This window comes from Tyto alba, unplaced genomic scaffold (assembly GCF_018691265.1).
Source record: "Tyto alba isolate M040663 unplaced genomic scaffold, T.alba_DEE_v4.0 Super-Scaffold_42, whole genome shotgun sequence".
Lineage (NCBI taxonomy): Eukaryota > Metazoa > Chordata > Aves > Strigiformes > Tytonidae > Tyto > Tyto alba.
In genome coordinates, this window is record NW_024881318.1 from 34,676,796 (window position 1) to 34,690,474 (window position 13,679).

The 13,679-nt window shown below is 44.0% G+C and overlaps 1 protein-coding gene across 3 annotated transcripts in view; it reads left to right on the forward strand.

The window, feature by feature from the left end:
- The first annotated feature begins 726 nt into the window (after window positions 1-726).
- UHRF2 (ubiquitin like with PHD and ring finger domains 2) overlaps window positions 727-13,679 on the forward strand; it is a 92,348-nt gene continuing 79,395 nt past the window's right edge. The window contains exons 1-2 of one of the 3 annotated variants that reach the window (XM_042804501.1): window positions 2,110-2,170; window positions 3,283-3,347. In XM_042804501.1, the coding sequence (XP_042660435.1) occupies window positions 3,339-3,347 (9 nt within the window). In that variant the 5' untranslated portion in view covers window positions 2,110-2,170; window positions 3,283-3,338. Of the gene's footprint in view, window positions 1,366-2,109; window positions 2,171-3,282; window positions 3,348-13,679 lie in introns of those variants that run through there. The other 2 variants (XM_042804499.1, XM_042804500.1) reach the window with 2 other exon arrangements.

A 13,679-nucleotide genomic window follows, 5' to 3' on the forward strand; every position in this document is an offset into this window, starting at 1 on the left:
GTGTCCGAGTGCCTGTGCAGGGCTCAGCTCCCTAGCGCAGCTAGCCCGCAACAGCATGGCAAATCCATGTTTTTACTGACGTCAATTTGCAGAATTACCGAATCTAGAAAAATACAAGCCACACGCACACCGGATTTGAAGCATAAGTGAGGCTTTCGCCCCATGTCTCCAACGAACACAACAGGCGCAGCTAGACTTGATTTGTATTTTTTAGGTAAGGCCAAGTCTGGCTGGGTCGAGACACTGTGCCTCTGGAAAGACCGGCGCCTGGGTTTCGCTGGCAGGCACGGTTCTCTCGGCTGCCTAGGGATGCTCAGCCATGCCGAGGCCGGTCTAGGCCGCAGGCCCGGCGGCCGGGGAAGCCCGCCGCGGGCCGCGAGCGGGGCTTGGGGCTGCGGGCCGCCGGGCCGCCATAGAGACGGTAACGGCCGCTCCCACAGCGCGCGCGCGCCAAACGGCCCTCCCCTCCCCGCCGGCCTCGCGCCCACCGCCGGTCGGGGCGGGCGCGGAGGCGTCGGCGGGGGGGGCGTGTCCGGCGGGGGGTGGGGGGCGTGCCCGGCGGGGGGGGCGGGGGGAGTGGGCTGCGTGGGCGGGGCCGTGCGCCGTGGCCCACTGCGGCGCGAGGGCTGCCGGCCAGAGCGCAGCGGGAGGGGGGCGTGGCACGGCCCGCTCGCCTCGCTCCCGCCTCGCTCCCCCTCCGCCCCCGCCCCGGTGTTGTTGCCTCTTTACGGCCGAGGCCGGGGGCTCTCGCGAGAGCAGCGTTGGCGCCGTGACCTCCATGTGAGAGCGGCGGCGCCTGGTAAACACTCCCCGGGGTCGGGAGATGGCTCCCGGCGGCGCCCGTTAGACCTGGCCGCGGCGGTTCCCGCCAGGCTCCGCCTCGCCTGTGCGCTGCCGCGGGGGGGTCCGCGGCGCGGGCGATCGGGCAGCGGCAGGGCGATCGGCTCCGAGTCCCCTTCCCTCTCCGCTCCCCCCCTGAGCGGGGACGGCGGCCCGGCGGGCGGGGAGGCTCGCGCCTGTTCCGCGGGATTTGAAAATCCTGCCCCACTGAGTCGAACAAAGAGCGGGGAGAGCGCTCCGGCCCACCCCCCTTCTTCCCTCTCGCGCCGCGGACGCGCCCGCGGCGGGAGCCGACCCCTGTTCCACCGCCGGTCCCAGACCCCCCTCCCGTCCCCGCGGCTGGCTGGCTGAGCCAGGGGGAGCGCGCGCACCATGTGGATCCAAGTCCGCACCATAGACGGCACCCAGACGCAGACCATCGACGACCTGAGCCGCCTGACCAAGATCGAGTGCCTGCGGGAGAAGATACAGGAGACCTTCCGCGTGAGCCCCGACCGCCAGCGCCTCTTCTACCGGGGCAAGCAGGTGAGGCGGAAACGCCCCGACCTGGGTGGCAGGGGTGGAGGGGGCCGGGGGGGAGGAGCTTTCCCCTTCTCCCCCCGCCGCGCGTCCCCACTCGGGCTCGGCTCTTTGTGTGGCCCGGCGCGGAGGTCCCCATCCCCACCCATGTGTCGTCCCTCTGGCTCCGGCTTTTGTTTACTCCCGTCCCGTCGGGCCTAGAGGGAGGTGGGAGGCAAGAGGGAGCCGAGACGTCTGGCCTGACGAGAGGCTCCGGGACCCAGCGCCCTCCTGCCCCTCTTTCTTTTCCCCGAGGGCGACCGGGTGCTGGAGAGGCCCCTTTGTGTGTTTGTTTTCCCACCTGAACCGCGGGAGGCTCCTCCCCCAGCCCCTGCCTTTATCGTACCGAAGTGACAGGGCGGCCCTCCAGAGGGCTGCGAGGGGGAGGAAGCGGGTGGGGGTGTGTGTCCCCCCACCCCGCTCGCCGCTGCTCTCCTCCCCCCAGGCCCCGCCGGCGGAGCGCACGGCTCCTGTTTCGCCCCGTTTCCCACCGCTCGGCCGGGCGGGGGGGGGGGGGGGGAGAGGGGGGAGCAGTGCCGTGGCGCGGGGGTACCGCGGGCGGTTTCCACGGCGGAACGCCGCCCCCGCGGCCCCCACGTGGCGGCGTGGGTGGGTGTGGGGGGGTGTGTGAAAGGCGGCGCGAAGTGCCGTGTCCCGTCAGTACCCGCTGCGGGGTCGGTACGGCGCACCCCTTCCCCGGCGTCCGGCGGAGTAACGGTTTTTGGGGCCCGGCGGCTGCGAACCCCTCCCACCTCCCCACGGGGGTGCGTGGGTGTGTGTGTGTGGGGACGGTGTGACGGGCCGGGGTGGTGGTGGAGGGGGGGTCGTGGGCGGGGCGGCGTGTCGCGGGGTTCGTTTGCGCGGGCACGACTTGTGCGCCCTGGTCCACCTCGGCGCGGGGACCGGTGTGTCACGGGTGGGGTCGGGGCGGCTGCTGTCAGTCCGAAGAGGCATTTCATCCAGATTGAGGCCCGGTATTACCGGGGTGACTGGCTGAACGCTTTCTGTGAGGGGGTACTTCCCTCCCCTCCAGTGCCCGGTAGGTTTTGATCCGAATAGATTGCCTCAGGCTGTATCTTTGTTGCTGAAGGGTGTAACCTTTCAATCTGCCTGGCACGAACTATGAGGTGTACTCCATGCTTGAGTTAAGCGAGGCAGAGCTATTACCTGACAAGAAAGGTGTTGGATGTAGGGTGTATTTCTGGGAGCGTGGCTCTTAAGATGCAGCTGCTTATAACAGATGAGTGTTGCAACATTCACCTAAACTGAGTAGCACAAGTCAGTGAGATTGCTGCCTCAGGTGAAGTGTGCCTTTACAAATAAGGGGAAAGGAGTAAGAAATAGAAATTTAAATGTGACCAGGACGTAAGCATTAGTGGCTAGATGCTAAGCTTAGATAGCAAACCGAGTAGCAAATTAGTCAATTTTTCTGTTCTACAGATTGGTAAGAGTGAGCATTGTGAGGATGGGTTTGTCAAGTCCATTATGGACAATTTCATGTTTCTCTGAAGGGACCACATCAAGGAACATCAGTATTGAAGCTGTGTAACCTGTTTAGCTTTGTGCAGTGCCTGCACACCTCTTCTTTTAGTGCAGAGCTTGATGTGGGACACAAGGTTTACCCCAGAAGCAAGAAAGATGAGCCCGTAATGAGTTGTGCTTTTCTACAGTCTGTCAGTGGCCAAACCAATTAGCTTGAATATTTTAGTTAACATATGTCTTGCTTAAGAAAGCAGAATACTATAGCTGAAATTGTCTACATGAGCAGCATTTGTGAGTTTAGTACTTTATCCAGTTTAGGAGACAGGTGGGATCGTGTTCAGTGAAAAGTTAGAGAGTTCGTTTTTATAGTGTCACTCACCACTTATGTCCATTTTCTTGCAGTTACCGTAATTAATTCTGACGTTTCGTTGACGGTTACGGATTGCTTTTCTGATCCCATGGTGCTAGTAAGTAGAAAAAAGGTCAGGAGGAAAGATTGGTCTTGCACAAGTAAAACTCTATGTTGAGAGACATAAGCAAAGGAGACTGTAAACAACTTTAGCTCTCTCAGGGTTCTGGTAAAATAAAAAAAAGAATAAAAAAGGACATCTCAGTTAATTGTGAGGTAAATAGAAAGCAGTATACTGAGGTGAAAACATGTATTCCAGCGTGTGTTGAAAAAAACATTATCTAGTCCAAACTCTTCTCCTGTTTTATCTGTTTGGCACTCCATATGACTAAATCTGTGAAGTCTCCTGGTAGAGTTGTGATTTTGCTACTGAGTACTGCTTACTGTAGTCTCTCTGGGAAATTCTAGAAATATGTGGACCTTGCAAGTGATGGATACCAAAAGACTGGCTAAATGACCTCCTTTTTAAAACGGGAGGTATTTGAGGTTATGAGGATACAGAAACCTGAGTCACCGTTTATGGGCTGAATTTCAGTAACTTCATGTTCTTAGCTTGCACTAGAGAACAGCTTCAGCTAACATCTTGAGCTAGAGCCGTTATTTTGCAGTTCTATAGGAGTGTCCATATCCACTTAGTGTAGTCTGTGATATATTGTAACTTGCTGTTGAATGATCTTCAAACACAAATGTAGGACGTTAAGTGGGCAGTACTTCACACTCCTATTATTAAGGGTTAAAATACCCTGGAACTACTGATGAAAACCTAATGTGATTAATGTAGTACTTTGTATTACTATTTTTTTCCTTGTAAACCCAGGGAAAGCACTACTGGTTTGAACAGACTATTTTCTAGTTTTTAGCTCTTACTGCCAGGAGGACCTACCATTCACATGTGGCACTGAAGAGTGAGCAAGATAGTATTACTTTGTAACTTGGTCAGGTCTGTGAGGGCATCCTGGACTTTGTGGATCCACATTTCTGCAGAGCTGAATGACTTGTCTATTGGCCAGAGAAGTCATTCTGTAGATGGAGGCAGAACTTCCTGAGGAAAGGGAATAGTTTATGCATAGTTCTTTACTGTGGTGCAAATAACCTAGTCTGTAGTTGCCAGAGAAGCCTACTGAAAATAGAAACCTGTGGTGATGTCTCTTGCTTTGTTGAAGAAGTTAGATCATTGCCTGGAAGGAGTTTCTTGGAGGGACAAAAATATTTCCTTATGCTGGAATAAATCATATCTTAACCTTGCTTCACCATAGACTATTCCCATCTAATGTTTTATCTGTCTTGTTATATGTTAACTGTGATTAAACTCATAAATTGCAATGCATTGTATGGAGTTACTCTAAAATTCAGAAATGCAAGACAAGACAATCTGTCTTCTGGCAGCATACTCTGTCTGTCCTAATTGGAAAACCTATATAGCACTTCTTGATGAGAACATAAGTTCTCAATTTCATTCATGAAAGTGAGGGAGATACTATAATAGACAAATTCTTGGCATCTTGACCTACCAGAGCAGATTTTTCTATATGATGAAGCTATAGTCATTGTGGCGTTTCTGGCTTTCAGTTACAATGCTGGAAAAAGAGCCATAAAAATACACTGAAGTTTATTTAAGATTGAAAACTTGCCAGAGAACTTCAGGTTGTCTGGAAACAGTAGAGGTATAAATACTGACTTGCATTTCTGTCATGGTTTAAATCAGGCTGGCAGCCAAAATTCATGCAGCCCCTCACTCACTCCTTTCCTGTCAGGAATGGGAAGGAGAAAATAAAGCAAAAGGCTTGGGAATAGAGATAAGGATGGGAAGGGTTGACTCACCCATTATGGTCACCGGCAAAAGACAGAATAAGGTGACTTGACCTTTTTCTTCTTAGGGGAAGAAAAAGAACATCTATTTAATTAAAACACTAAAACCAGCAACACTTAACAGAGTAGGTCAGTGAAAAGTACAACACATCTTAAAAACATCTTCTGTCCCCACCCTTCCCTTTTCCCTGGGCTCAGCTTTGTTCTTGTTTTCTCTACCCCCCTCCAGTGGCGAGGGGCTTAGGGGTCGGGCAGGGAATGGGGTGTGTGGTCAGTCCATCAGATGTTTCTACCACTCCTTCCTCCTCAGGGGGAGGATTCCTTGTACTCTTGCCCTGTTTCAGTGTGGGGTCCCTCTCACGGGAGACAGTCCTCCACGAACTTTTTCTGACAATGAGTCCTTCCCATGGGCTTCAGCTCTTCCTCAGCTGCTCTAGTGTGGGTCTCTCCCACACACTGTTGTCCTACCAGTGCTAAACTACAACAGTGGGGGCTTCCCACAGAGTCACAGCCTTCTTTGGGTGCAGAAACCTGCTCTGGCGTGGGGTCCTCTCTGGGCTGCAGGTGGGCATCTGCTCCACTGGTGACCTCCATGGGCTGCAGGGGGCAGCCTGCCCTCCCACCACAGGCTGCAGGGGAGTCTGCTCTGGTGAACCTTCCCCCTCCTCAACCTTGGTGTTTGCATAGGTGTCTCCCTTACAAGTCCAACTCTTCCTCCCAGGTTCCCCTTTTTAACAGAGGTGCAACTAATTGGCTCTGCCGTGGTGCAGAGGTGGGTCCAACTTGGAGCCAGGGGAGGGTCAAGAAGCTTCTCATAGGGGCCACTGCTGTAGCCCCCTTCCCACAACCAAAAACCCCCTCTACACACACAAACCCAAGACAGTTTCACATAGATCTAAATGTGCACATTGTTGCATTTCAGCAATATATGTTGTTCATGGAATATAAAAAACTATATAATCTTGCCTTGGCTTCTTACCTTCTCCCACCCTGTTGGAATTTGAATGCAGTAAAAACTTGTAAATGGCTATTGTTAAAGAAACCATCATCTCAAGTGTCTTTTCCATAGTACTTAGCAGAGTCAGGGAAGAAGGGTTTTGGAGCTCAGATGTTTCTTCCCAGTATATATAAGAGGCAGTGACTGAAATAGCTTTTGAAGTTGTTAATGTTGTTGGTGAGGAAGACACTACAAACCTGTTCCGTGAGAGACTGAAGTTCGCAGGTGGAAGTGAGACTATTGAAGCCATTTATTTACTTGGTGTGGAAGTTGGTGCGAATCAGGCTTAATTCATTAGAAGAAATTCTGCTCTGCTTTTATGCACAATAAAGCGTGCTAGTTAGCTGTGTTAATTAGCTGTGCAAGTTGACTCTTGAGTTTACTTTTGTCAGGCTCATGCAGGGTAGGAAGAGTAGAGGAGCTTTAGTTTTGCATGAGAGCATCCTTGTAATAAAGTAACCTCAGTGAAACAGTTACAGATCTGATGATAGGACATGCCTTGGTTTACCTGCAGCCTTTTTTATACAAGACCTCTTTAACTTCTGCCGACTTGGGCTGGCATGGATAGAATCTTGTGTGAGTTCAAGCTTCAGGTTTGTAAATGATGTTTAAGGGCTTCTTAAATACTTACAGTTTGGGTGAATTTCAAGAAGGATAGAAAAGCATTATTTGTGGAGTATTCCTCCACAGAATGGGAGTGCTAAACCTATTCATAAATCAATCGAGTTTCTTAACACAGTCTCTTCCCAGCTTTATTTGGTTTGGAAAACTGTAAACATTTTCAGCTGAAGCTGTCCGAAACCCATCTGCTTCAGGCAGAATCTGGGTGTGAGAAATCTTCAACTGGAACAGTTAAGTTTTATATTTTTGAGAAATAGTTTGAAGAAGTCTTAGAGAGGAAGCAATTGCTGTTCTTTGATGAAGCTGGTATCAAGTAGCTCTGTACCTTGATGGGAGTGAGTCATCTGGAGTCTTCAAAGCACGTATGACCAGATTGCATTCCAAAATTTGTAAAAAATTAATGGAGTATATTTCAAACCTATCTGGCAGTAGGTTTAGTAGCCCTATTAATAATTTTTCTATATGATTGCAGAAATTGTTTACTGAAATCAGCTTCTTGTTAAATTTTTAAGGTAAAGTTCCTAATGCAGTGTAGTATTCCCTTGTACAATTATCTTTGTTATTCAGCGCACCTAAACAAACTGAAGGAAAAGCTGAGGTATATGTGAAAATGGAATACTTTATACTATTTTGTATGTATAACTTCAGTATTAGGAATTAGGAAAAATGTAGTATATCCTGTAAGAAATTGCATCTAGCTTTAAGGGTGCATTTTGTGGCATGTGTATTTATTCACGTAATCTAGTTAAGATAGTTTGTTTACTACTTGTACTTTTTAAAATTAATCTCAGAGCTCTTGGAAACTGGATATTTCTTTTTATATTATAAAAAAAACCCACCACGGACCCTTTGATGCATAACACACCAGATGCGTGGCCTACACTGGCAACTAGATGATGAGGATTTCCAGTGATGAAAAGTGATCAAATGCTGGTAACATTTATATTGATGGAAGTTATGAGACGATTCTCTTCTTCAAAAGCTGTTAGCTGGATTTCTATTCTTAATCATTTAACCATTAAATTATGTTAAAATAACTGCCATGATATACTTGGCGATTGTATTTATTTTTTTAGACTTCTGTTGTTGATTATGGAAGGTTCAGATAATAACCAGTTCTTCGTTACAGGTATCCTTACAAGCTGCAGATAGTCATTTGCTCTCCCTGGCACCACTGTTGCTGAACTTCAGTTGCCTGTGCTATAGAAGTCCATACCATCATACACGAGGTACTTGACCACTCTCATCTAATCAGCACAGAGATGGATGAGTCTTTCCATGCTTCTAAGGATTTCATTGCAGCTTTATATTTTGACACACTTTTTTTTTTTTTTTTTTTTAAAAAAAGTATCAGGTAATCCTAAATACAAGCCAGAAGACCCCATGGATTTTTTTTACTTAATTAGAAGACTCCTGAGAACTGCAAAAGAAGAGAAATCTTGCTGTTTGAACTTCATCTTCCAACCAGAAGTTAATGAGCAAATGTTCCTTTAATGGGATTTAGTTGCATCTAAGAAGAAAATGCCATCTCTTAATTAACTTTTTTTTCTGTTTCACCCAGTGATAAAGGAAGAAATAATCTTAAAAACCTGAATTTCTTATTAAAAAGTTTAACTTGGAAGAGGTGCAGACTTGAACGTTGTAGAAGTCATTGGTTGAGACTGAGAATGGCTGCCTTCACCTAGATCTTCTGATTAAGTCAACAAGTCTTTTTTTACAGGTCTTGACTTTTAGCTGTTTTAATGTTGGCACTAATCTTGTACACTGGAATATGTTTTGGATTATAGTTAGTCCAGATCAAAAGGTAAAATGTGTGGTACTACCCATACACTCTACAAATAGTTTTGTAGTAATGGTATGAAAACCACTGTTTTGTTGGAGAATGCGGCCTTAAAAATGTAGGCTTCTTTACTTAATTTTAGTTACAGAAGAGTGTGATTTTTTCCTCTTAGAGAAAGCTAGTATTGTTGATTGAGGACAAAGATAGCTAATGTATGTTTGTCATGGTGTTTGTATGGAGATATGTGTAATTACAGTGTCAGCACCAAGATTTTGTGATTTATTTCTAGGTTGTGTGGCATTGTGTAGCATGCCAGATTTCCTCTTTGTGTGGAGAGTTGAAGAAGCACAGCATATTCACACTGTGCTGTGGTCAAACTCATTGGTTGTCACTGTAATTGTAGAAAATCCTTTCTCAGATACTGGAAACTTTCATAACTCTTCTCTAGGAGTTCCTTCTGCTGTGTGCTTTCTGCTGAGTACTGTGGGAGTGTCTGTAAGATTGTGATACCTATCTAGATTATGATTTATTAAGAGTAAGACGTTTGATACCATCCAGTGTCAGGACTAGCTTTTTCCTTCAGTCCAGGGCAGATCGTTAGGTGTTGTATAACACACATAAGCAGTCAAAACGGAGTACACTCTCTGATAGAAATACTAATTCATGCTACCTTGTTGGTAGGATTTCTGGTGGCCTAACAGTCATGTCTTCAAGCATTCTGTAGGCCACTTTGAAATGCGAAAAAAGGACAGAACTGCAATTAATTTGGACCGTATTCTCCAGACACTAATAACTTGTTTGGTTGCTGTTTTTCAAAATATTATCTGCCTGTATTCTTTTTTTAGAGGGATATGGATCTAGAGACTGTTGGAACTTCCTTGTACAGATGTTTCACCTACTCATGTGTTCCATTATGTTGTCATCACTCTAAAGAGTACTAAGAGCAATGATTTTAATCTTTTTTTTATTGTTGAGTTAATTCTCATTCTTGAAACGAGGGAATAATCTGCCATTTGCCTCTGTTTATGTTTAACAGTAAACGATGAAGTCCAAACTATTAAGAAATAAAAAGTTAACATGAATCTTGGAGAACAGATTGTCAGTGCTAGGACTTTTCATGAAATTGTGTAAATTAAAGTGCTTCTCGTGGCAAGCAAGAAACATGTTTGTGAAGTCTCAGTTGGTTTCTGTTTGGGCTTTGCTTTCATTGAGGAGCTTGTTACAAAGTGAAGAATAAAAAGCACTGGTAAGGGTGGCCTGGGGTTTTTTTGGTATTTCTCTCCAAGCAAGATTAAAGTTATTTCATATTTAGAAAAGTAAACCTTTATTGTAATTATTTTTGGATGAAATTGATAAGTGTTGCTGTTTGGTTTCTATTAGGATCTTGGCTAAAAATGCCAGCAGCAATAAGGAAGGGGGAATTAGGAGAAATCATTCAGGAGTGCCAAGGTGAAAACAGTATGAACAGGGTGTCTATTTGCATATACACTGTATAGTCATAAACCTAGTTTAAAATGTGAAACGATAGTATAGTAAAGCCCACACTTCAGAAATGGTCTTCTGTAGACGTGCATGAGAAGGAGCCACTAAACCTTGTGGATGTGCAGTCTTTGGTTAAAGATGTTTGGGTGTGCTTACTTGCCTTTCTACTCTTACTATAATGGATTGTCTGTGTGGAGTTTCATTGTGCATGGCCAGGAGTATCTCTTTGGACCCTCAACAGTTACTGGTATATAGGCCAGAAAATGTCACTGATAGCAGCAGAACTGTCCTGTGTGCAAAAAGAAGATGAGATGCTTTAGCAGAATGATCTCAAGACAAAATGTTCTTTGACAGAGCAGCCTGTACAGGAGCTGCAACAAGTACTGTTGAAACTAGAGTTGCTTGAGGAGGAAGTGGGTCTCCTGGTGTTGCAACCACTTCAAGACAGTACATATTAAACATTACAGTTACAATTTGTAATCTGAATTTGTAATTACAATTACAAATTCATATAAAGAGAATAACTTTCTTTGGCTACAAAATTCCCTTTCAGGTAGCTTTTGTCTCTGTTGCAGTTGAGACAACTGTACTTCCTTGGGAAGCAGTTCTAGTACAAAGTCATTGTAAAAACCTGACCGTGTGCCTACTACTCTGAATGTGGTTTATACATGAATTTAAAGATCTCAGAATCCTGAATTATCGTCTTCAGATACCAGATAATCAAGGTGTAGGCTACAGTTTTCCATGTGGAATAAAAAATATTGTTAAGGTTCCCTTTCAGCTTTGGAAGTGTAAGCAAATTGAGCACACTTTGTGAATGACAGAAGTCCATAAACTAAGTGTCTTATGTCATGTAGAAAAGGTTATTGAAATTTTCTTGCCTGGAGTTGGTTCCATCAGCCCAAAACTCACTATTATATACTTAAAGGCTGATATTTTTTATTTTTTTTTAATTTCAGTTAGGCTTTTCATTAATAGATGCTGGTTGGATTCAGTAAGAATATTACGTGGGATTCACAATTCCAACAGCCTCCTTGCAGGCAGAAAAAGTTAGGTTTGGATGTCAGTCTTGAGATGGAAAATACCAGAAATCTAGAAGTTCACTTTGCTTGCTTTCAGTGAGTCCCCAGCTGGAAGTTACAAGTTCTTGGTTTATTCAAGCTAGCTTACCTTCTTGGTAACTTCTGTAAACAACTCTTAACCAAGTTTTTCTACTGAACTTGAGCTTGAAGTTCTCTATCTTTACGCATTTCTTATTAAAGAAATTCATAGGGTGCATGTAATACCTGTGCAGAAGAAAAGATTGATGTCATTAAAATGCAGAAGAGTTCTTAAAAGTAGTATGATGAAAAGTTATTATAGTTTCTTTCATCTTTATTGCTGGATGTAGGCACTACTCTAGTTCTAGGAAAAGGAAACTTCAGAAGATCCTTAAAGGCACACTAACATAAGTGATTAAGGATCTTGATTGTCAAGTGGAATGGCTAGATTAAGGTGACCTGTGAATTTACCCCCTTGGATCACACTATAAGATAAAACCAGTAGGTAATGTGTTCTTACAGGAATGATAACGTGCTTTCTTGGGAGGTCTCTGTACATGCCGTATAACCCATAATGAGCTGTCCTTCTGCTGGGATTTTTAGACAAGCTAATGTGATATTTGAATTACTTGTCAGGCACTTTTTTTTTTTTTTACCAAGTAATGTATTATACTGCACTCTGCATGATCATTCATGTTTGTGTAAGTATAGCCTTTACATGCTTTTAAAGTAATTTGTGTCTTGATGTTACAAGACAGTTGTTCTAACAGTGATGGTAGGTAGGTATCAATTCCAGTATTGCATTGCTACAGCTACTGTTGTCTAGTAGTGTAAGCACAGTGTTGTCTTACCTTTAAGTATTTATAACAACCTCTCTAGAAGTATTTTGAAGTTGATAGTGTCTGTGGCATGTGATCTATGAAAATACACCTGAAAGATGTAATCTGTTTCTTTATTTACAGATATTTAGTACAGTGAAAGAGAGTTACATACAGTAAATGTATCGGCTCTCTAGTGTCACTTCATTCAGAATATGTTGATGAAGCTTTAAAGGCTTTTGAAGTATGCCAGTCATTAAGAGGAAGAAAAACTGAAAGTGAAATCTACTGCTAAGGAAGCAAATGCATCTTTTTTTTGAAATGACAGTAGGATTGGAAGAGCTAACAAAATTTCTTAAATGAAATTGTCTCTTCAGTTATTTTTGCTTTAATACATGTTCTAATCACCCATTAAGAAACCATAAGTGACTTGAATGAGATCCAACCCGATTACTTTTGTTTCTCTTTTGCATGTATAAACTTGTAAATGACAAGTGTCCTTAAATGATTACTGAATGATTAAATAAACATGTAACACTTAATTATTTTCTTCTAATATACTGTCCAGGAAAACATATTCTTAGGGAATCTTGGTATCTTTATGCAGCAGAATTGAATGAAATTGAATGATATTGTTTATAAATTTATGTAAGTAACTATTGTTAGAAGCAGGCATACCGTAAATCCGTCTGGGGGACTGGTCAGCACCTAGTCCCACAAATTGCCAGACAGTTTTTGATGAAACTTTCTGCCTTTCTGGGTTGAATATTTAACTTGCCTGTGAGGTTTTTTGGGACTGAATTCAGTAATGCTTTCATGAATTTTGATGATGTAGTAAAGCAGTGTTTGCTGGGAAATCAGAGGGTGTATGTGTGGGAGGGTGGTTTTGTTTTTTTGTGGCATTTTTTGTTTGGTTGTTTTTTTATGTGTGGTTCTTTTGAGTAAGAAATACTGTATTCCAGAATGGATTTAAAATGGTAGTTGTTCGTAGAAAGGAAGGTATCATACTCCTACTTCTTGTTAATATCCATAGATAGTGATAGGTCCTGAATTTTCTGGATCTGATACTGCTTTAATAACATAATTTGAAAAGTCATCTTACAGTTCCTGGACAACTTGGAACAGAGTAGACAGGCACTCTGGAGAGCTGCATGACTGTTTTCTTACTCTAGTAGTCTGTGAGGCTGTAGTCTTACTGACCAAGATCCTATTTATTGTTTTGTTAACATCAGTGTAGTGTCAGTAATTTAAGAAGCAACATTTTATAATTCTTCTTTCCTTCTGCTGTGGAACAGAGTTCTTTAAACACTGATTGTATTCAAACTTTGTTACTCCAAGGATTTCATTTGTCAGTGATGCAATAATGCTGGATATAGTTACACTTGCAAATAGACACAGTAGTTCCTGTAAGTCATATAGGATGTGAACTTGATTTTAATACTTGAGTTTTATTGTTTCTCTGCTTTGCTCCCAGAAGCAGGCAGTGTTGCAGAGTCATTAACTTGTTCTAAATTTATGCAGTTGCTAATATTCAGGGAACGTATTTTTTGCTCATGTGATAAACAGGTGCTCATTGCCAAGCACTTCATCTTTCCTCATTTGAAGTCTGCTTATAGTAATCCTCTCTCTGTTACTGTGCTTTCAGATTTAAGTGTGACATCACTAGTCATAGAATAGTCTGTAGTCATAAATGTTCCTGCAAAGAATACGGATTATAAAAACAAAGTGAAGAAATCCACAACTGTTTGGGCAGAGAACAGAATGTTAATTCATTATAAATTGATACAGTGAAGTAGACAATTTTGCAGTCACCAGTTTATTCTACTGACCATTTAATTCATGT